The 24,648-nt window shown below is 39.5% G+C and overlaps 2 protein-coding genes across 2 annotated transcripts; one reads left to right on the top strand and one right to left on the bottom strand.

Moving 5' to 3' along the window:
* Window positions 1-6,743: 6,743 nt before the first annotated feature.
* Window positions 6,744-12,054, bottom strand: LOC122663703 (putative glycerol-3-phosphate transporter 4). Its single transcript, XM_043859331.1, has 3 exons — window positions 10,752-12,054; window positions 7,524-8,075; window positions 6,744-6,881 (listed from the first exon to the last, which is right to left on the bottom strand). Exons 1-3 carry the CDS (start codon window positions 11,779-11,781, stop codon window positions 6,844-6,846), a joined length of 1,620 nt encoding a protein of 539 aa, XP_043715266.1. The 5' UTR covers window positions 11,782-12,054; the 3' UTR covers window positions 6,744-6,843.
* Window positions 12,055-12,554: 500 nt separating this feature from the next.
* On the top strand, window positions 12,555-19,327 carry LOC122664769 (protein mago nashi homolog). The gene is made up of 4 exons (XM_043860742.1): window positions 12,555-12,585; window positions 17,068-17,308; window positions 17,429-17,605; window positions 19,057-19,327. Exons 2-4 carry the CDS (start codon window positions 17,093-17,095, stop codon window positions 19,114-19,116), a joined length of 453 nt encoding a protein of 150 aa, XP_043716677.1. The 5' UTR covers window positions 12,555-12,585; window positions 17,068-17,092; the 3' UTR covers window positions 19,117-19,327.
* Window positions 19,328-24,648: the final 5,321 nt, after the last annotated feature.

The raw sequence follows: 24,648 nt of genomic DNA, 5'->3' as shown, positions 1-24,648 counted from the left end.
TTTAGCCTACAACCGCTCGATGCAGGCTCGTCACTCATGAGATTCTTAGAAAGTCTTAAGGGCAACGTAATCCTTTGTATAGACCTTAGGGTGGTCGGACACTAAGATGGAATAGGCCTGCTAATATGCCCAATGTCCCTGCTGCAATACGATGAGAGGTTATTCCTCTTTGAACAAAAGGATCAAAACCTTTCACGCCCCACACTGGATTTACAGGTCGTACTTTTCCGGTTAGTCCATAAGGATCGGACACCCATATTCCAGGATCATACAAGCCTGTTACATGAAATGCACCAAACCCAAAGCAAGCCACCCCTATAATCATATTCGTATTCAATTACAAACGCAAATCAAATACGAATTTTCAAATATCGATTGACATCTCTACTTTGACACTTCCTTCGTTTGTGCCTAACTAATTCAGCCTTTATCCTTATTTTGTGTCATCACCTAGTCTGTCCGTGAACAATAAATATTAATTCCTGTTATATACCCTCTTCTTTACTTACCAAGTTAAACCTTAGAAATTGGTGTTACACAAGACTGCCATTCCCCTAACAACTTGAAATATTTACAGTTTTGCCATTCCTTCCAATTGTTGATCGAGCCGTACGTGTGTTACATGGGTGGGCCCATTATTAGCAAATGCAACGGGGTTTTGTGACCCAGGTTCTACGTCGCAGTTAGAGCATAAGTGTGGATCAAATACATTGGGTTGATTTACTTGGGTGGAACACGCTAACAGGGGTACAGTGGTCTGAAGAACAGTTGTTTTAATTAGGTTGAAGTTTGATAGGAGGGATTCGGCTCCTGTCCAGCACTTTGTCGGGCTACAAGTGCAGCGTCGGACACAGTGAGGCGTGAAAAGACCGCCTCACCCTTACCTAAGCGTCTTGTCTGAATAGGGGTGAAGCGGTCTTTTCACACCTCACTGTGTCCGCGCTGCACATGCAACCCGGGCAAGGTGTTGGACAGGATCCTTTTGGGGATAGGACACCGTTACTTTTTTTCCCCAATAAGGTTATAACAAATAATAAATAGGATTTTGCCTTAAAAAAAAACCATATATATAAGTAGGAGAGGTAGTGAAGTACTAGACAGGGCATCAAACAACCTTAAAGGAGGTATATTCCATTCCCCCTCGTACTCATAAGACGATGGGGTTCTTTGGCCAAGGACTTAGGCGTCTTTCTAAGAGAGTTCCCATCTAATTTTGCTTCTCAAGTTGTGCATCTTTTTTGAGTAAATATAGAATAAAGGGAATATTTAAATAAATTTGATTCTTTATTAGGTCATAATACCCTATTTTCCGAAAATCTCTTCTTTTTCTTTGAGATCGAACATCCATTGCAATGATTTTGATAGAAAGGGGTGATATTATAGTAGGTAAATTAATGCTTCAGATGGCGAAAAAATCATTATATGCTCCGGAAGATAGATTATTATTAGCCATACGTGGCATTCAAGTATCCACTTCAAAGAAAACTTGTCTAGAATTACCTATAGGTGGAAAGGATCGAGCGATTGGAGTGAGATGGATCCGAAAAATCGAATTATAATCCAGAACCATTTTTGTATATATTTCAAACAAACATGGGATGCAATTCATCCCATTGAATTTACAGGAGAAAGATTTATCATCTCTATGGGATTAGATCCCGAGTTAGTTGTGAAGTTGAAAAAAAAAAAAAAACAATGAAAAACTATTATGGAAATAAATAATCTCGTATTTATTGCTAATGCACTCTTGGTTCTAGTTCCTACTGTCTTTTTACTTACCATCTACGTCAAAACAGTCCGTCAAAATAATTAGTTTAAATGAAACTTGACCTCGTAGTTCTTATCAATGGTTAAACCCATGAAAGAAATTCAAATTCCCCACCTTACATGAAATGTGTTCTCAAAGACTAACCTGATTCAAGACCAATCCATAGTGCTTCAATTTTTCCTATTTTAGGTCTTACAAAAATAAAATTGTCCATAGAACCTCTTTTTGGAAGCAGAACAGATTATGACCAGCCATTTCCTCTGTTTGTCCAGGAGATCAGAACCTTCTCAAGGATTCACAGGAATCACCATTTTCCTCTATTTGTCCTTGATTAATTTAATGAATATTTCTCAGATCATGCTTCTCATTTTATGAAGGAACTGAATTTATTTATTTCTATTTTTCCATTAATTCGAATAATTCAATGAGATTTAAAAGCTACTGTGAGAGTCCTCTTCCCTGTTCAATGTAGGCAAAGCTGGGAAGTTGGTTTGCTAGGATGATGATGCGGACACAACAGTGTGTGGTTCGACGATGGGGTTGGGAGAGCGGAGCGTAGTAGCTGATTCGGCTTACCCAGATTCACCCGAGTGGTTTTTCTTAGTGGAAAATAGATGTCCAAAAAACAAATTTGAGAGAATCGGGGTTATTCATGTTGAGGATTGGTGCCTTGATTTTCTGATGATTGGACTGCTGTGTGGAATCTCCATGGGCCGCTAGGGTTTCACTATAAACCTGTAGTGAGAGTTCTTTCTCTATAACGAAAATCTGAGAGAGGCGTGAGGACGAGAGACTGTAACGCTATTCGCCATTGATAGTGAAACAGATCTCATCTCACCGTGGACGTAAGCCAACCTTATCGAACCACGTAAATCCTTGTGCGTACTGTGTGAGTTTTGTTTTGCATTTTTTCCATTCTTCTCTGCGTAGTGTTAGGTTTTACAGACATGCCATGCATGCATTATCATATGGGAACCATGGGCTACATACTATGCAGTGTTATAATGACCTGGTGCCTCATGAAGGGTAGCACCGTAGGACGATGAATAATACTGTGACTAATGACTCCACCCAGCCGATGATTTTGGGGAATAGTGATGTCTATTATTAGGGACGCAACAGGATCGGATTGGGCTAGGCTTTTTAAAGCCCCAGCTTAACCCTAAGTCCCCTTAGCTGGGCCCAGGCCCAACCCGACCCTGACTCAACGCCTTGAAAATTTAACCCCTAACCCACCCTTAGGGTCAAGTCGGGCTGACCGTGATTGGCCCTGATCATGGAGTAAGGGAAGGAAGAGATGCATGGACAGGATTGAGTTAGCCGGGTAGGGGAGAAAATTGTTAATTTTACATAAAATAAAATATATTATCATTTATTATATTCATATATAATATATTATATAACAAAATATATGTGACATTAAAGTTTATAATATAACAATGTACATATTTTATGGGCAAGAGATCTCTACTTGGTTTCTTAGTCTCAGCAAAAGCATCTGGGCCAATGGGTGAGCACGCCTGGGTATCTACCCAAGGGGCAAAGGCGTCATCTCAAAGTACCCTGTGAGAGGGCGTAGGAAACACCACCAAGTAGAGATCTTTTTCTCATATTCTATATTATAACTTAAAATAGGGTCGGGCTTAGCTTGAGGCCTCAACCCTGACTCAGGGCCAGAAATTTACAGCCCTGACCTACCCTCTGGCCAAGTATCTCAGAACAGGCCCTGTTTAGGCTTAGGACAGGTTTGGGCCAACAAGGCCACACTTGCACCCAAGGTTTAAAATCTCATTTCGTTTTGGTGTTTCGGTCCGACCGAAATTTCGTCAAAATATGATATTTTTTCTATGGGTTTAAAATGCCAAAATGACCGAAATTTCCAAAACGAGATGACCAAAATTTCCAAAATTTTTAAAACATTGCATTTTTTCAATTTGATGTTGCATTTCGTTTTAACTCGACCGATATACTCAAAATTCTCAAAATCTCAATCTCAACGAAACGAGTTTTTGTACTATACTTGCACCCCTATCTATTATGGTTGCAACACGAAAAAAAATAATGGGCTCATGTTCTCTGTGCCGCAGCACAGGCTGCGCCCAGACACATGAACCTGCCACTCAAGGGGGTAGGGTGGTCATTGCGCCCACCCCCCATGTCTCTGAGCACAGCCTGTGCCCCCGACACAGAGAACATTCTCCCAAAAATGATATATAGAATATTAATTGATTTTTTACGGTGAATTATTAAATTTTTATTAATGGGCCAAATAAATTTATCTGGTGGTTTGCCATGACACATGGCTTGAGGTGTAGGCCCAAATTTTATAGACAGATGGGTCGTCACAAGATCCCTACCCACCTGTCAAGTTTCCAATCAAATGGAGCCAACCAAGTGACAAAATATAGCTCTGCAATTCCAGCTCTGTAGGAAGACTACTACATGAAAGTGTATATGCCAATGCCTGCACAAGTTTCTCAAACTTCGATTCAAAATTTTAGTAAAATTATTAAAATACCATTTATATTAAATGAATATAAATATAAAATACAAAATGACTTTTGTATTTTTTTTTTAACTATTTCCTTTACTCATTTTAAGCTCAAATTGTACCAATAAATGCCCAAAGTCAAATGAGTAGTCATAGTTCATTCTATGGGTTTTGATTCTACACGGTTGTTGATACCAGCCAATGGCTGCTGTATTCGCATCTTCGGAATATTTCCAAGGGTTTTGCTTCTCTAAAAACCAATTTTTACTAGAATTTTTATCACACATTTGATTCTTCAAAATAGGTCTTATAAGACTTTTTGCTCCTTTGAAGCTGTTATGTGTCAAATCAAAATTTATTCACTTCTCAATTTTAAGAATCACTACTCATTTTAACGTAACTAAGAAATTAACCCCAAAAAAACAAAAAAAAAAAAAACTGAGAAATTAAGAACATGATCCCACTAATCTTAGTACATATATATTTACAGAACTGAACTTAGTCAACCTTTGTGAAACAATCAAAATCAGTGAAACCAGCATCCATGGCCAACACGCATGATTAATGTGATGAAACAACCATACCTCCTCTGTCGAGTCTATCCATATCTCTACCATCTTGAAATCTGCATTGCTCCTTGTAATCCCTGTTGAAGTCCTTTGACTAGAGCTTCTTCCTTACATCCTGTAGTGTCAAAATCCAGAATTCTCACACAAAGTTATGAAACAATATAATAGAAGCCCACCCAGATTTAACAGTAAATGGATCGTAAAAGCCATGTGAGATTAAGATTGTGGATGATCCGTGGTTGGTAGGTCTAAAATGCCCAAGGGAGATGAAAATTGTTCATACTGGGAAGGTGGGGAATTGAAAAAGATTTAAAACAGCAGTCCCTTTCTGAATACTAGATAACACAGCCAAAGCCAAAGGATTAGGAGTAGCATGACGGAAAACATATAGATTATGGGCATTTCAAAAGAAATAGAAAGTTATGGAAGCAACAAATAAATTGGACTTATCATACTTTCTTTAGACCCATTGATATCAGAGTATCAGACACAAAAGAGTGAAAAAGATGCAATATAGAAGGTGTTTGGAAAGCTTCTATCCTCACACCCAAAGGCCTTGCAAATCACACATACTTACAGAATCGACAAGAGAGAAATATGCAAATCAGATTCAATTTCTGGATTACAAAGAACACAAGTAGCATCAAAATTACCAAAGGAAGGTGATTTCTTTCGAGTTAAACACCACCACCTAAGACTTTCCTTAAGAACACCTTAAACTTAAGATGAACTTTCGGGATTCATCTACAGTAAATGCTCATTTGATGCTTTCCAGGCAGTGTTTTAAAATACAAAATCTGGGATCAAATCTATCCCTGCCAATTCTGATTCAGTCCTAAGAACCCTAGAATCAGCCCTCAAATTTGAAAACACACCGATTCTAGGGTTCCTTGGCATGAATTGGCCGTATCATATCAGTCAGAATTGGAATGGGTCATCGCCAATTCCAATTAGAATCAGCAGATTCACAGATCTGATTCCCAATTTTTTAAACCGTGTTCCCGGGAGAATTGTCCTAAACCATCTATCCTAGCCTAGGTGCATTGACATATCGGATTCAGATTGGGGGAGGAGGGGCAGGGGGACATCCACATTTCCATACCCAGAATCTTATCATCGGTGCAATCAAAGTCCTGCGAATTCAGGATATGAAGAACACCAAAACTAGAATTTAATCCTTACTGAACAAATAAAATCAAAGAAATTTGCCAAGAAAACCAAAGAAAAAATTGAGTACATCTGAAATTTCCTATTATTTCATGTAATGCAAAAATGGGCCAGACTAGGGTTAATGTGGAAAAGAATTGACCTGTATCCTCCCAACTAACCGGGTCCCAAAGATTTTGATGCATACCCCGTTAATTGGAACATCTTCTGTTGGGAGACTTGATGATATTCATTCCGTCACCAAATCAACCTCATAGTGTTCTTCAACTATCATCTAGGTCACTTACTGTACAAAGCTTGTTCTTCGAAAAATTTGCCCCAATGGACCACATCCAAAACCATAATTATTAATAATTGCTACTGCAAATTGGCTGGACTAGAGTGCCTTTTGGGGGATATTAACTGAAATGCCCCCCCCTATTTTCATCTCTTTTCTTCTATATCCGTTGATCAGTCTTTTGGGGAGGGAAGAGAATCGTAGAATCTAAGATTCTACAATGGTGTGAAAGTTGGTTTGACAAAAGATTTCTAGTCTTCTGAAGCAGTACTGCCAAATTCATATCAATAAAAAAGAAAAGTAATGAAAGCTCCACAGAGAGATGTATCATCCAAAATATAACTAGGTCATGATAATGAAATGTAGTAATCTCAGTAAAAAGGAACATGATACTGCAGATCAAGAATTATATATATAATACAGTTTTAACACACAATGTCCCACTACACAATAAAAGCCATAAAAATTTTCCCAAACATTCATTATTTCATGCATACGCTTTATACCTTTGTTTCTTGTTTGCCACCTGTTCCTGACTCTTGGAAATAGCTTGTGGCTCCATACCTGATTGTCATCTTTGATCCCTCAAGAGAGGTTGAGATGCAGAAACTGAAAACAAAGAATAAGAGAAGAAAAGAACGGATATGATCAGCAAAACCTAAACACTTAATCAAAGGACAAGGGAAGATATTGTCAAAATTAGAACAGCTATATTCTCCATTATTATAGATTACTCAAAAAAGAAAATAATACATAATGAATCAAAAAAGGGATTTGTAAATACAGCTCATGAGCCTACGTCTCATATCTTAAAAATAAGGGGAACCTCCTCCCATCGTAGAGGGGCTTCGGGCTATCTACTCCTTACTCACAATTGATGGTAGAACCCATTGTCCAGGCACAAAGACTCTTCAATCGCCAAGAACAAAACGAATCTCACCACCTTTCTACACCTTATGATCCATTAAAGGTTCTTTTCTGATGACTATGATCATCTCATCAATGCACATAGGGCATATCCCACTAAAGCAGTCTACTCATGGAGATAATAGCTGGTCTTGATTTGACTTCACAAGCCCGTAATCAAAGATTTAAAAGGCAACACCGCGAGATCAATGGGCTAATAACAACTAATTCCATAAAATTGTTTATTTTCCTCTTTGTAGTATGAAACGAACAAGATTTCAATTATACTGACATATAACAAACCAAAAGAAATAAATAGAAATATAACAAGTGTTTGCATAATACCTTCAACTCCCTGTTGCCTTGGAACACCAGAATGAGGCTTCTGTTTGCCAGTTTTTTCTTGAATTTCTCCCATTACCAATCGTGATAAAAGAAGACCAGCAATAAGAGCCCCAATAATAAGCATAAGAAAAACCTCATCCCATCCCTTTTTTGAAATAAAACCAGTAAGAAAAGGCCCAAGTGCGGCACCAACTGATCCAGTGCCATCAATAATGGCAGTCACGGTAGCAAGTGCTCGAGCATCACCCTTCAGAGAGCTGTGGGTGCCAAGATCAGCAGAAACTGCAGTTGTAATTAGTGCATAGGGCCCATTCACAAATAAACCAGTAATCATCATCAATACAATGTTCATGGACTTAGAAATACTCCCATATGAGCGGTACAGGAGGATAGAAGGAATTGCAGCATACATGAAGCTAGCAGCCGTAATGGCCCGAGCCTTAAGTCTATCAGATATGTAGCCAGCAAGGATTCCACCTACTATTCCACCGACATCAAACAGAGTAGAAAGATTTCCAGCAGACTTGACTGACATATACTCTCCTCCAATCTCTGCAAAATAACAATGGCATATAAGCATACAAACAAATATATTAGACTCAAGAAAAAGTTCACAAACATAAATTGCCCATAAAAACAGCCACTGATGTCCTTCACAATATCTGGTAAAAGGCAATAAAGCATTACATGCACGATAAATTGAACGGTGAAGTAAGAAGCAACAAGCATCCTCTTGCAGCTGGTAGGAAGATTTGGTTAAAACTACATACTGAGGAATATAGGCAATATTAACCACCTCTTACCTACAAATTCTATATCAGAACCATAGTTGTCAAGGAGACTAGGTGACCCAAGGTGTTGAAGAGGTGCCTAGGCAACAAGGTGCCCACCTAGGCTCGTAGTATATGACTATATATTATATAGCAATATTAATTTTATATAATTATGCTTATATGGATACACCATAATAGTTGCTAGTAGTGACCTAATATGAGAAAGCCAACATATAATAAACGAAGCATAGGATATAAACCATTACTATTACTATTACTATTATTCACAAGTATTGTTCACTGTCCCGTGATAGCCCCATATATCTTTTCTTTCTTTTCCTATTGCAGGCTACTGAAACTAACAAACCAGAATGCCTTTTCAACCGTGTTTAATCAAAAAATCAGACCTGAGCCTATGGAGCAGCCAATTTGATTGATTCCTAATCTGGAATCTAGGTTGGTTGGTTGTATCAAGTATACAATACCAAACTTGATCAAGCGATGTATGACTCCAACCATAGATATAGAATTTAGGTCCTCTAAACGTACCTGTAATTTTTTGTTCCCCATTCTTATAACACTCATTTCTTCAGGATTCCCCTTCAACCTTTTCGATAATAAGGCAAGAACTATACATGCAGGACAAAGCCTGGTTTTGGAAATACCATTTAAAAGTGTCATACTCATCTTGGAAATCTCAGTGGATAATGCTTATTAAATCAACAATCTCTTAATTGATTCAAGCAGCCCAAAATTTCACAATCATTCAATCTTTACCTAATTTCTCTATACCATAATTTATCTTCACTTTGTTGATAAAACCTAAAAGAGCTCACCCATTTTTTGTTGCATAACAACTATCAGTTCCCCCACCCCTTCATTTTGTGATAATGAAACCATTGTAGTTAGCCAATTTCCACAAGAACTACAAAAAATGTAAACATGTAAGTCACCAGAAAGACATTGGAGAGAATAAAGCATGGTTCATTCTAGCACTTGAAATACCTGAGTAGCAGTGTAAAGGATGCAGCGACCAGACATCCAATCATGCCAAATATAGTAACTTCTACTCCAATTAGTGAGAAAAAGCAGGATATAGACCACAGAAGTAACATCGAAAGTTTCAATAAATTTCACCAAATAGATTAATAAATGAAACCAGAAAAGTTTTTACTAAACTTCATCCAGTGAAATCTGGAACCAAAGAGAAACTGAGCGCACAGGTTTAAGCATGGTAGACAGTATTTAACCATCTGGCTTTAGATAGATACAAAACTCAGGAATATCAATGGGGTTCAGTTTTTGTCAACTCCAACTCCAAGTCTGGTTATGGGATAGATGGCACCTTAGGAGCATTAATGGGTTTCAGACTTTCAGGCCTTGTCAAGTCTCATCATTCTAGATCTGGGTACAGGATAGATGGTATGACCCAGTCATGGTTTTAAAACTCTGATTGTAATCGGCTGAATCAGCCGAATGGACTCGGAATCGACCGGGTCTGATTCTGATTAAACCTATTTCTATGTGTACCTGAGTCCAACCGAGTCAGGTCGAGTCCGGCCGATTCCCAGCCAATTCCGGGACAATTCGACTCAGAATCGATGGAGATCGATCCCATACTCAATTCCGAGCTTTAAACCGCAGACCATGTTCACCATATTGCTGGAACATAATCGAATACCCTACACCATAACTGCTACAGTTGAAAAGCACCAAAATTTAAGGCCATGTTTGTGTAAACTTCTGGAAGCAACATTGACGTCCAGAAGCAAGATTTGTTGCTTTCTTGTTTTCTAAAGCCAAAAAACTTTCCAAAAGCATATCCAAACACTACCTTAATTTAATTATAATAAAATAACAAATAAAAATAACTGAAAATACTAGGAATCAGAAATCATATTTCTCTGTACTACCGATTTCATGTTCACATATACTTATCCTCCACCCAACAATGAAACGCAAAATGAGCACAATGCCACAAAGCATACAGTTACCCCGAAAAACGAAAGCATTCTACCTAATAGGGTCACATCCATGAGGTAATCATGCAATGGGTGTCCATTTAACACCTGTAACTAAATTTGTTCATTGTAATGATGAAAATTATCAGCTTGCCTCAAATATAATTTCTTCTCAACAAAAATGAACAGATATATGGAGACGAATTTTCTTTCTGTTACAGCAAAGAACAATGAAGTTTTAAAGGCTGGTACCCCCTTCCTACATAGTTTTGATGTATACTACAGTTCCCCTGTATTTTGACTATTCTGACTTCTTCTACTTAGCCAATAGAGTTTTATGTCAGTTTTGCACAAATAAGAACCACATTGTCCAATGTCCGACTCTAAGACAATAGTTCATGCCATTTCCCAAAAGCAAGAGCTTGACCAGTACGCTAAAATAATCAAATTAAAGAAGTCATCTGTTTCAAATTTTGAGGACAGAAAAAAAATACCTGTCTGACTCAGATAGAAAGGCAACCAATATAGGAATGTGTATGCCACAAGCTTTGAGAAGAAAAGACACATTGCAAATGGTATCACTCCTGGTATGAACAAAGCTTCAATGAGCCCAACGGCACTGCCTCTACTCATTGATCCACCTCGACTGAGACTACTTGTTTCAGCTTCCACCATATTCCCTTTTGGCATCTGAGCTTCCTCATCTTTACACACTGCATCTCCCTTGCTCTGTGAGTGCAACCCATGAGGGCAAGGAAGGAATACATCCTCGGGATAAGCAGCCAGGAATAAGTATATCATTATCCCTCCCAAAATGATCAATGCACCAGGAAGAATAAATGACCAGCCCCAACCATGCTGCAAGACGCTAGCAGCAAGTAAGGACCCACTGATATTCCCAACAGATGTATGGGCATTCCAGATACCCATTATCAAACCCCTTTTTCTCTTCCCAAACCAATTACCAATAACAGCAACAACAGAAGGCCACCCAGTGGCCTGAAACAATCCAGCGAGCATTTGCATTACCAGATAAAACCAGAACACATGGATACTCCAAAAGTAACCCATACCGAAAAGTCCAACAAAGATTCCACTCCCAATCATTCCAATCGTCAAGAACAGACGTAAGTCAAGCCTATCTCCAAGGTGCCCCGCTACATACATCCCCATAGCATAACAAGCAAGAAATGCAACATCAATCCCACCCAATTTCACAGTCCCATCCTCTCCATTAAAGGGGGCCCATCCCTTGCCAAGCAATCCAGAGCCATTACTGGTCAATCCTTCCTCCTTAATGAACACCTCACCGAGAGGCCAAGGATAAGAACGGCCAACCTTGACAGGCTCTGGATCCAAAACACTCTTAACAATACTAGTAGGTTTTCTAGAAGCATGGTAGCAAGCATACGCAATAAAAGTAAGAAGCAGAACAAAATATCTGTACGTATTAAGGCTCCATTCCTTGCCTCGAAGCTTTTTTATAAGCAAAATTCCGGGTGGGGGACCTCGCATTAAATTCATCTTGCTAATTAAAGCCTCTAATTCGGGTCAGGTTCTACTTCTCACCAGTTATCCACAAGCAACGAATTGGAAAGGCCCAGCTCTGCAGACGATCTTAACAAATAAACACCAATAAATCCAAATGATCGACATCAGGACATAATAACGACCACTTACAGCTTTGTTCTTTCAAGAAAACAAAAAATCAAAATCAACCTTCTTGAGACAAAATTTTAGATAACTAACCACTCAAAATTGAAAAAAACTCCAAATACTACAACAAATGAGCTCAGAGGCTTCCACTTAACTCCTGGACGGGCAATCAGACAACCAATAAGATCGACACCAAAAATCCAACCATCAACCCGAAATCTGATCACTTCTTATAAGAATTTCAGCTCCCAAGTAATCTGTTCCAGCAAAAAAGTCCTTCATTTTCATCAAAATGAACAATTAAGAAACAAATGATCCTAGTATTCATCAAATTTATTCAACCCTAGAGCATAAGATTACGAGAGAATCAGCCAAGAGAAAAAAGCATACCGGACTCCGTGATCTTCGTAATCTGACAACACCAGTTGACACAACCAAGATCTGGAAGCACTCCAACAAAACTACCCTCAATGGATCGAATTATAACGAAATTTCGTTATGTTGATGTGGTTGGAAGAAGAAACGCGTGGCCCATAGAAGAGATGCGATAATGGCGGAAGTCAAGTGAAAGAGGCAGCGAGGAAGTAGTCAGTAGTGCGGCTAGTGAGTAGTGCCTTTCTTTAGGACAAATGGACAAGAGGTACAGAGAGAGAGAGAGAGAGAGAGAGAGAAGTGCTCTACTGACTTAGTGCAGTGCTATGCCCAAGATCAATCTCTCAGGCCTGACGTTGCTGCATTGCAGGTTACAGAACTTTTGAAGCTTCTACTAGGGCGGGGAAGAGAGCTAAGATGCAGGCTTACGTGGCAGCTTTTTGTTTAACATGCGACTTCTATGCTATACGTGGAAACTCTTCCATTGTTGGTATTAAGTATTAACTACGCCAGCTCTGTAGTTTATTTTGCCACGTGGTTTTATGCGACCACTGTTTCGAGGTCCAGAGGTGTTTGGACTTTTGCCGCCATTATTTATTTATTTATACATTAGAAAAAAAACTGCAAATAGAGTAAGAAAATGTGACCGCCATTTTTTTAGGGAAAATTACATGATTAGCTACGTTTGGGTTTTCATTTACAAAACTGTCCACTCTATGTTTGAGTTAACAAAAATATACACAAACAAGTTAAGGTTTATAAAACTGGACAATATAGTGTCTCTCCCTCCCTCATTTATTTTTTAGACATTTTTACCCTTGCCATTGTCTTCTCGCCCAGGCATCCTAGGTAATCACAGGGAAGGGAAGGGAGGGGCGGGTTTGAGTAGCAGAGAATGGCAGTGGCGGGGACAGGGTTGGGTTGCAGGCAACGGAGGATGCATGGGTGAGAAGGCAATGGCAGGGGTAAAAATGTCTAAAAAAATAATTTTGGGAGGGAAAGGCACTATTTTGTCCAGTTTTGTAAACCTTAAACTTGTTTTTGTCTATTTTTGTTAACTCAAACATAGGGTGGACAGTTTTGTAAATGAAAACCCAAAAGTAGTTAATCATGTAATTTTTCCTCTTTTTTTTTATGCATTACAAAATTAACCAAATTAAAATAAAGGGAGAATGTTCTCTGTGTCACATTGCAGCCTGCGCCCAGGCACATGGGCAGCCGCAGGGGGGCAGGGTGGTCATTGCACCCACCCCTATGTACTTGGGCATAGGCTGTGCTGCAACACAGAGAACAACGCCCCTAAAATAAATTATCATGGACAATAAAGCTGTTCCTAGCCCACCAGGATCCTCTGCAGTACCGGTGGGGCGGCGATGCACATCCGACGGCACAACAGAGGCCAAGTGGCACACATGGCACACATGACCTCTGCTGTGCCGCCAGATGTGCATCGTTGCCCCGCCGGTACTACAGAGGATTTTAATACCTATTGGATAGGGAAAATAATCTCCTCCAGTTCCTTGGCCCAATTCCCCTAGTGTCTGCAATAAGGGGGTGGACCCCACCCCAACAGAGTGTTTGGACAAGGGTAGGGTGGTCATTGTGCCCCTCTTATTACAAGCTCTTGGGAACTGGAGGGAACAAAGATCCATTAGATAGACGGTGCCAGCGTGGGCTACTGAAATATAAAGACCGGATTGTTTAGGCTTAATTTGGTATGATTTGTATTTCAATTTTATGAGGTAATTTCTATTTTGAAAAATTGTTTAGTTTGATTTTTGCACCTTATTTTCGTGAACTAGAAATCAAATGGAATAGAAATTTTGAAATAGTTGAGGAGCTGTTTCAATTTTGAAAGTGAGAGTGATTTCACTCTTGCTCTTTAATGACCACACGGTTAATTTGATGGGCTAAGTAATTTCATGTTAGAAATAAAACACCATTTCAATTTCACGTGGTGGTTTCTATTTTGAAAAGTGTTTGGTTTGATTTTTGTACCCTACTGTAGTGAACTAGATATCAAATGGAATAGAAATTTTGAAACAGCACAGAGGAGCTGTTTCAATTTTGAAATTGATTTCATCCTTGCTCTTTAACGAGCACATGGTTAATTTGATGGACAAAGTAATTTCATGTTAAAAATAAAATACACCCTTCTTCTTTTGTTGATGATCTCACCACCACTATGCTACCACCACCTCCCCGCTAACACCATCACCACCACATCGCCACCACAATCATCACCATCGCCACCACCTCCCTACCACCACCACCATACCCCCACCACATTTTGCCACGCCGCCACCACCACCACCATCACTACCACCTTCTCCCAAAGAAATATAGAGAAACTACTAAATGGAATTCTTATTCTTGAAATATTTTCAGATCGATGCAACCAAAATAGTCTCAATTTCTTGGCCAAAAATCTATTTGTTGACTAGTTCATAAATTAATCCAAAATTAAAATAGAAATTATACCAAATAAGGCCTTAGTAAATGTTATAAAGTCATAAGATCTTATAACAGTTTGAATATCCAACAAAAAAAGAGTTTCCAACTTCATTTAATTTTTCCATAAAAAAAATAAAAATTGGAGCTTTGGATGGCTCTTAACCTTCCAAAGAGCTCTCCAAATGGCCATTCTATAATAAGAATCAATTTTCCTGTTTTAGATTGGATAGTAGATACTAGCTTCTCAACTGGTAACCTCTTTGCTTGTTCTTGTACCTCTAATGCCTCAAGGGTTTGGGGAGGGATTTTAGATTTCCTATTTATTAGCTTTATTAAAACAATGGATTGTAAACAAGTGGGAGGGTCAACAATAAATATTAGATTTAGGTGGGACGGGGGGGGGGGGGGGGTTGAGATATTATGGCATAGGGACCTTTGGATGCATTTATTTTTTAGAGAGAGATGTCATCATATCATCATAATCAATCTCTCTTCAAGGGTTTTGCCCATTTACAAAAAATATAATGGGAAGTAGTTTTCTGTCCAAGAGTGTGGTCTACGCCAGTACTCCCACATGTCTATCTATGCTCCTCAAAACAAGGAGGTATAGCTGTCTTTTCATATTGGGAGGAGAGAGAGAGAGAGAAACTCGTGAGAGTACTGATGTAGGCCACTGTCCCGAACAGAATTCTTTTTTCCAAATACAAAAAAGAGAAATTGTCCACTATGGGTCTGTTTGAAAGGCCCATAGTGGAGCAAGTTGGGCAATGGGCAATTGCTCAAACTATCCTGGTCAGATCCATCATTCAGGTTGGATTAAAAATTGTCTAGTCAGCCTATTGAGGCCTATAGCCTATGAATTTTTCTCCTCTCAGGTTCCTTGATCGGTCAGGTTTGCAGGTTCCTCTCATAGGGAGGGTGAAAATGATGACCTCACCCCACCCGGGCAATGTGTTCGGGCAGGGGGTGAGGTCGTCATTCTTGCCTCCCTATTAGAGGAACCTGCGAACCTGACCGGGCAGGAAACCTAAGAGGAGGACGATCCATAGCCTATAGGTTTCATTCTACTTCTAAATCTCAGCCCACTACATCTGTAACGGCTTATACTTGTAAGAATTTTTATCCAGTCCGGTTCCCTGCCCGGTACAGTAGTCCAGTTCCTCTCATAGGGAGGCGAAAATGATGACTTAATCTCACTTGGGCAGTGTTCGGGCAGGGGGTTAGGTCGTCATTTCCGGCCCCCTATGAGAGGAACTAGACAATTGTTTCGGGCAGGGAACCGAAGAGGATAATGATCCATACTTGTAATACTATTATCTGTAAGTAATGGAATTCTCCTTGCTTGAAGAATAAAAAAAAAGAAATTTCTTTGAAGTCGCTATAATGTTTTGAACATCGTTTGATAAAATGGGACTGTTTAAGTCAACATAGTGAACCGAGTCAAGGTACGAACCTTATTGGGCTAGACATTACGTGAAGGCAAAGTACTCAACATAATGAAACGGGCGGGGGAAAAACCTATATGGCTAGATACTAAGTGAAGGTGAAGTGGTAAACATAGTGAATCGAATTGAGGTATAAATAAATCTCAAACTATACACTATGTGATGGTGAACCGGTGATCATAGTCAATTACAAGAACTTCCTATCATATGAGTTGGGTGTCTTATCACATGACTTATGTCACGGAATAGATTCTTTATGGTATGAGAACGTTTGTGGGTAGTCAATATTTGTATTAGTAGCTGAGGGAATCAAATGAAAGAAGCACTTTTGAACTGAATACATTGAAAAACTCTTGTAACAATCAAACATCTTACGTGATGCATTAGGTTGAGATGAGTCACCAAATTTGGCATATAGCTTATTAGGTAATTATCTGTCAGTCCATTCAACGATTAGAATGCCAAATCATCTTGTCTACATGGCAAAAAATAGATGGCATGTGAAAAAAAGGTCCTTATTTTCATCAGGAAAGCCATAATTGGCGTAAGTCCATCCACCCCATTGAGATTATTTTGCGTATCAAATCCCAACTGGACTGGGACTGGATCTGTTCCAGTTGGATCAGTTCCAACATTATCATATACAGCAGGCCGGGTTTTATTAGTTCAAATTGAACCGGATTGCTGTAATCATGAAGTGAACCAGGATCGAACCAGACATCTTTACCACCATAAAGTCGAATTCCCAACTTCTGTAAATCCCCTGAAGAAGGAACTTTCAGATATTCTTCGCGGCAAAGTGAAGTACTTCAAAAAATGCAGGCTCTATTGCGTCCAAGTTCTTAGGTACTGATCTCTGTTCTTCGAAGTATAATTGCAGAAGAAGAGAGAGAGAGAGAGAGAGGAAAATGGCAGTCGAAGACAACGGGGAGATATATTTGAGGTACTACGTAGGGCACAAAGGGAAGTTCGGGCATGAGTTCTTGGAGTTCGAGTTTCGTCCCGATGGGAAGCTTCGCTACGCCAACAACTCTAACTACAAGAACGACACTATGATCCGTAAGGAAGTCTTCCTCACCCCCGCTGTTATTAAGGAATGCCGCAGAATAATTGCCGAAAGCGAGGTTTCTCTCTCTATTATTTTTTTTTTCCTTTTTAAGGTTTTTTTCTTTGAAACTCCCTATTTGTATTATTTTTAATTGTACGAGTTTGTGAAATTCGATTATATTTGGTGCTATTTTCAGATAATGAAGGAAGATGATAACAACTGGCCGGAACCCGACCGAGTTGGGCGGCAGGAGCTTGAGATTGTGATGGGGAATGAGCACATCTCTTTCACCACTTCAAAGATTGGCTCTCTCGTCGATGTTCAGAGCAGCAAAGATCCTGAAGGACTTCGCTTCTTCTATTACCTTGTCCAGGTAACTTATTTATTTACTTACTTTTCAGATGTTTGGGTTTGTGTCTTCCTTATATTATCAGGTTTTTCATTCCACGGTTCGGTCAATTTTAAAAACATTCCTCATTGCATGGCTAAATTTATTATAGTAGGATCGTAGCTCTTCTGGCCAGATGTGAATTATATCTTGTCAATGTAAAACACATCGGCGGTACCCATTGCAATTCTGGAGCATACGATAAGAATTCCACCTCTATCCCGGCCCATAGTGGGTTAACAGATTGGTCACAACTTTAATCCTTCCCTCTTACGTAAACTCTTTAGTGTAGAAGTAACTGTTTGGAACAGCTTAATTTCTGTCTAATACACAGATATCTATCCACAAGGTTTGCTTTGAAATAATTACATTTCAATTTCTCTTCTTTATTTTATTTTGTAATACCTGTGCTCTAAAACATGTAATGTGTGATCATGGTGCTTGAGTAATTATTCATTGTATTATTCATTTCATAGTTTAGCAGAAGTCCAAGAATAGCTACTTTATTCTTTGTTTATAAAATCCTGTAAATCTTTTACCCTCTTTAGAGGGGTCAAAAACATGTTTACATGGGAAAGAAAATGGATAATATATATTTTCACTGCTTCGTTAGGTTCAATTCCTTGGCTTTGGTTGTTGCATTTGATGCAGTTGCTTTCCATTTGTCGAGGGACTGAAACTGAAATTTGAATGAATTTTTGCAAAATAAAATGAAATTTACAACAAAGCTGTGAGGACAAGCTTAGAGATCCCCTGACAAGTCTCCACTGACAATAATGAATAACCAAAGACCAGAGTCTGCAACCAGGGGCTCACTTCCAGTGCATATTTAGTGGGGATGGGTTTGAATGGTACGGAGGCCTTGGGAAGACAGGTCTACTAGCATCCTCAAGTTGGGGGGTGCCCTTGTAGTTGGGGCCTTTGGAGACCACTGAGAGAGAGAGGGACACATTATAACTGATACAAAATTGCACACACCTTACATGGTGCACTGTAAAATCAGGCTATGGCTGAAATCCATAGCCAGTAGAGGAGGGCTGGGCAAGATTTCTTTGTTGGGTGGTTAACCTGTGGCAGGTATAGAGGCTCAATCAGCCAAGCTAGGTTGAATGGGTGGTTCAGAATATCCTTCCTACACTTCCTTGAGCAGGTATGCTTGATACATTGTTTGAAGAGGTTTATTGTGCTCTTTTGACAGTCTCACCATTTGGTGTGGGAATGTCTTCTCTCCCAATTGATGTGCACAGATACCCCTTGTTTGAGTATATCTTTCCTGTTTTGAGTCTTCTGACTCCTGGAAAATTTTGTCTTGTTTTGGTTTTATTCAGATTCAAGCCTTGCAATGCCATATCCCTGACTTTTTTTTTTAGTATTAAATTATATGGAGTTGATGTCTGCAAGTTCATAATACATGCTTCTCATTGTTTGCTTTGCAGGACCTTAAGTGCTTTGTGTTCTCTCTTATCTCTCTGCATTTTAAGATCAAGCCAATATAAGCAAGGAGCACAGCTTTTGGTGCTATGATCTGAGTAAGTTGCCGTGGTACTATAATTTGGTTTTGATAGGCACCAGGAAATATAAGCATCCGTGTCAGTTTTGTTCTTACATTTAGATGTTCCTCTGTGCCTATGTTTTCAAGTATGGGTTTGATATATTTGACTTTTGAATTTAACTGATGGAGAAGGTGGTGTGGGAGTTGTTACATAATCCATTCTATGTCTGTCTTTGTCATTATGAAATTGGAAGTCCGCAATTCTTCGAAAACAGCCCCTTCATGATGCATCCCATGAAACTGGTTCAGACCAATTGGCAATTAGCGAGTAGGTAGGAAATCAGGTAACTTTGATTTCTTTAGTAGTCAGACAATTCAAAAGGTGAAAACACTAGATTGAGGGATTATGCTAATTTTTTTTTGGTAACGAGGGATTATGCTAATTATAGAGTAGAGTAGTTGCACGTTGTAACAAATTTCTTAAAAATAAATAATAGCATAATATGATGTAAATTATGTTAGCATTTAGCAACCATGTTTTCTTTAAGACAACAAAACCTTCTGTATTTGATATATGATTCAACAAGTTTGTTGTTTCTTTAGGCGAAAATGACACAGTTGCCTGATGATGTTGGGAGGGATCTTTATAACTTGTGCATGTATAATGTGGATCAAGTTTGGTTTGATAAACGTTCTTACGAAATACCCTACCAGGGGTATAGGTTTGATAAACGTTCTTATGAAATACCCTACCAGGAGTATTTTTTCTGAACCAGATAATGCAAGATTGAGTAAGTACGTTAATTGTATACCATTATAATGGAGATGGCAATGGAGGTACATTGTGATTAGCAGTCACATAAGAATACCAAGATGGATAGACTGTGATAGGATCATAGGAAGTCTTCTGATGTTTCTGGGCTTGAAAATATCTAGGTTGTGTTATGATTAGTGAAGCTGTTGAGTACATACATTAATTGTCTAGCGCTACAGGATTCGAAGACTCATTATGAATGACAGATTCATAAGAAAAGATGACATATTGTTGAAATCTTGATTCAAGGCTCTGTTAGAGATTAGCTGATTAATTATGGATAATTTGGTATTAGGTTAAGATTAGGATTCTGGACTGATTGCATGGGTTTTTGGCCTTTATATTTGAATCAGGGTTTTGCAATAAAGACCAAGAGGGAAGGAGTCATATATGATGCAGGTTAGAGAAGCTAGAATTATCGAGGGGTAGATTGAAAATTACTTCAGATATTGTGAGAAAGGATATGAATAGCTTTGGTTGACAACAAACATGTTTGTACTCGAGATGGAATGGCAAAACAGGATCCATGTGGCTGAAGTGATTTAGCAGGGAAATGGCTTAGCTGAGTTGAGTTTATTTGAATTAGGGTCCATTGTGACAAAGTATTGGTAATGTTTTTTCAGGGCTTTGCAAACACCATAACCGTTGGTAATTCTTCTTCACTCTTTGCCTTGGATGAAAGTTCATCACCATTTGCTAGCTTGGTACCATCAAGAGAGAGAAAGAGAGAGAGGGCCATCAGTCATCTGTGCTCCCTTCTATAGTCAACCTACAAAAAATGGAAAGGCCTTATTTTGTTATTCAATCACTGAGTATAAATCATGGAAGAAAAGCTTAGGGAGGAAATGCCAGTGGATGGTCTATCTCCTTCATACTTGGGGTGTTCTCTCTCCCATTTCCTTATGTAGTTGTGGTATAGTTTTACCTAGGATCCCATAATTTTGACTTATTCCACCGAATCCACGACTTCTTGCGTGGCAGACCAGGACTCTAATTGACTTAACCTTGTTCTTGTCAACATCTTTGAAATATGTACTCCTTGCCTTCTTTTGATGGGCTAGTACCTAAACCCCTGTCCCATAGAACCATATGTACGTGATTATAATGAGGGATGGAAAGCCTAAACTCCTTCCTTGAAATTTGCTAAGATAAACATTATAGCTTAGGTAAACAACCACTCGGTAGGAGAGAGAGAACCCAAATGGTCCCGTACTCTTGTCCCAACATACATTTCATATGCATCAACAGGGGCACTCCTAGTCATCATTTTCCATGGAAAAACTAAGTCGTTTCTGGAAAACCAAATAGTAATGTAACCTAGGAAAGAAATGTAGGGGTAGCGACATAGCGTGATGAATACAAAAAAGGAGAAAGAACACTGCCAGGCTGTGTAACTATGCTAGCACCTCTTTGTGTCTATCTCTCTTCCCACAATAGGACTCAATCCCTTTTTAATTTTAGGGAAAAAGAATGCTGCCTGGTCGCCTGCAGCCTGCGACCAAACACAGCCCCCCTGAAATGACCGCCCCACCCCCTACAAAATGAAAAATTCCCCTAATCGAGACACCCACATGTCCCCTCATTGGCCCTCGCACTTGTGTAGGGGCCAGGCGACCGGGCAGCATTCTCCTCCCTTAATTTTAGTTTATTTAAGAGAGAAGGTTCCCTAAGCTAGCGGTATAAGGAAATGCACCAATCAGGGTAGATAGATAGAATTGCTGGCATGACCTAAGCGTAAACCTTTCCCTAGTTTTAATGAGGGCAGGTTTCCATCATTTCCAATGATCTTAAGATTTTTGTTCATTTTTAATCTTTACTCTTCTTTAATTTAACCACTCCTCTATGTGGGGGAGAGGATTGCCCACCCCTCATATTTATTTAGCCAACGCGTGACAAGGGAACCACTGCAACTTAACGAGTCCATTCCTCGCTCTTTTTCTCAGAAAATCGGTGGGATCCCCTTCTTCTTCGTCTTCATACAACAGACAACTCAAATCCTCCACCCTCTGCAACCCCACCCCACCCCCTGTTCTTGTTCTTCTTCATAGAACACCCCTGACCGCCCTCCCTCCCCCAACTCCAATTCCAACTTCAACCAAATCAAGCTGTGGCTTGGATGGTCCAATCTCTCCTGAATTGGGTAATGTAAACAAGCTGGACACTCTCCGATACAAACGAATCAACTCAATGGTTCTATTCCACCAGAATTTGGCAACATGAGTAGCTTGACATCTCTTGATCGTTCAAACAATCGACTCACAGGCGAGATCCCAATTGAGTTTGCAGAGCTAGGGAGCTTACTTTGTTGCATCAATTCATCAATAAGCTCCATGGGGAGATCCACGTTTCATTGCAGAGCTACCAAATTTGGAAGTACTGAAGCTCTGGCAGAACAACTTTACAGGGACCATTCCTCCAAAGCTTGGACAGAATGGAAGACTGATAGAGCTTGATCTTTCCCCTAACAAGCTTACTGGTTTGGTCCCTAGCTCTCTTTGCTATGGAGGGAAGCTAAAATCTTGATTTTCCTCAACAATTTTCTGTATGACATTGGAGTGTGTGTGATACACTGTAGAGTTCGCTTGGGCCAGAATTACATGAGTGGTTCCATTCCAAATAGGTTTCTTTACTTGCCAGAGCTGTCACTAATGGAGATCCAGAGCAACTCTCTATCTGGAAAGTTTCAAGATGAACCGATCAAGGTGCCTTCAAAACTAGGCCAGTTGACTCTCGAAAACAATCACCTATTCGGGTCTCTCCCGAAATCCATCGGAAACTTCTCAAGCTTGCAGATTCTAATCATATCACAGGGGACATCTCATCCCAATTGGGTTAGTTAAAGCAAGTACTGAAGTTAGATAAGAGTAGAAACAATCTCTCTGGTAGGATCCCCCCCGAGATTGGTTACTGTCTATTACTGACTTATCTAGTTTGAGCTAGAACCAGTTGTCAGGACCAATCCCTGTTCAGATCACTCAAATTCACTTACTCAATAAGGGAACAGGTGGTGGGGCGGTGGGTTGGGATGAAGAATAGGGGGTGGAGCGGTGGAGTTTGAAGAGGGAGGGTAGCCAAGGATGTACTGACTAGAAGCAGAAGAAGAGAACAGGGGGTGGGGCTAAATAAGCATGAGGGGCGAGTAATCCTCTCCCCGCATCGGGAGGTGATCCAGCCCAATACGTCGGCTGGTGTCATGTTGGGGACATTGGCCAGATTATTGAAAAGTAAGCTTTGATTTAGTAATAGAGTGGTGGATATTGTGCTTGATATGGCTAACCAACCCAACCCATCAAGTATGAACAGTTGTGTGGCTCACCATATGTTGCACATTTTTTTCCTTTGTGTTTTCAAGAATCAAAATGACAAACGGGCAATGTTGAGTAGGGGTGAACATGGTAAGGCTAGGGCCTCCCTTATCTCTCAGAGGAGTTTAGGTTCCCTATAACTTTGCCACATGAAAGGTATCACAGCTCTTGTGGCAACTAATCCCTTTCCGACCTTTTGTTTCATTCTACTTTTCTGATCCAATTTTGATTAATAGTTTTGTTTTTTTCAAATTTTTTTATGGTAAAGAACGATGGAAGAAAGCAGTATTTGACAGAAGGAATTAACTAAATAAAAAAGCTCAACCATATCATTCACTAAATATTACAACTTAGCACTTCTAGCCTTGTGAGCTGACCCTTTCAGTGGCTAATCAGTAACTTGTATCCCCAAAGCTATTCCATCCTTTAACTTAAAATAAGTTACATTCATTATCACAGTTAATGGGGAGATTTCTAAGAAAACGCGAAACAAATCCCATAGCCAGCTAGCCTGATTCCTTATGTTAACCACCTTACTATCTCTTTATCATGCATCCAAATCGCTACTCTTTGAAACCCTTTGTCTATCGTTTGTTGCAGACCTTGCAAGATGCTTCTGATCTTTAGTGCCAACAAGTTCCCTGAAATTCCATAACTCATAGAAGCAGAGTAAAATTGAGAGTCAAATAGAATAATAGCAGCCCAACTAGATGTAGAAGTATTTGGGCCTAAACATCCATCGTAGATAATTAAGTGGCATATAGTTCAAAGTAAGACTGTTAGTATCATAGGAGGGATCAAGGGATCAAGTACGCTTTCAAGCTCAGCAACCCATTTGTTAATATTACGAACAATCAAAGAAAGTGAAACAATAGTGCTGTTGAGGGGTTTTTCCCGTCACTATGCCTAGTGAAGAATAACGCTTCACCGTTTGGCATATGGTTGTACATGGGGTAGTCCATGTGATAAAGGACCAGGCATGCATTTCATTGGTTCAATTTCAGCTTAAAATGAGCAGAGAAAGTAGCCAAAATTACAAAAACTGACATTTTGTATTTTATAGTCATCTCAATTTGATGACATTTTGGTAATTTTACTAGTTTGAGCAACTTTCCTTGCTTACTTTGGACTATAATTTAGTCATTGAGATGATGTATGTGGAGTTTTGTATCACATGGACAAATCCATATACTGCCAAGTGGCAAATAGTGAAGCATTATACTTCATTAGGCATAGTAATGCCTAGAAGGTTACTGAAAGAACCCAAGAAGAGCTGAGAGATTAGGAGACGGAGTGGCAGAGGGAATCAGAGACAAAAAGGGAAGGGGGAGGGGAAACAGGAGTCTAGAGAGAGACATAGGGGGGGCTGCAGAGGTACAGGATCAGGTTCCGGAAAATTCCAGCAGAAAGCGTTGCA

Source organism: Telopea speciosissima, chromosome 6 (assembly GCF_018873765.1).
Source record: "Telopea speciosissima isolate NSW1024214 ecotype Mountain lineage chromosome 6, Tspe_v1, whole genome shotgun sequence".
Taxonomy (NCBI): domain Eukaryota; kingdom Viridiplantae; phylum Streptophyta; class Magnoliopsida; order Proteales; family Proteaceae; genus Telopea; species Telopea speciosissima.
The sequence above is the reverse complement of the archived record's forward strand: the minus strand, read 5'-3'. Positions and strand labels throughout refer to the sequence as shown.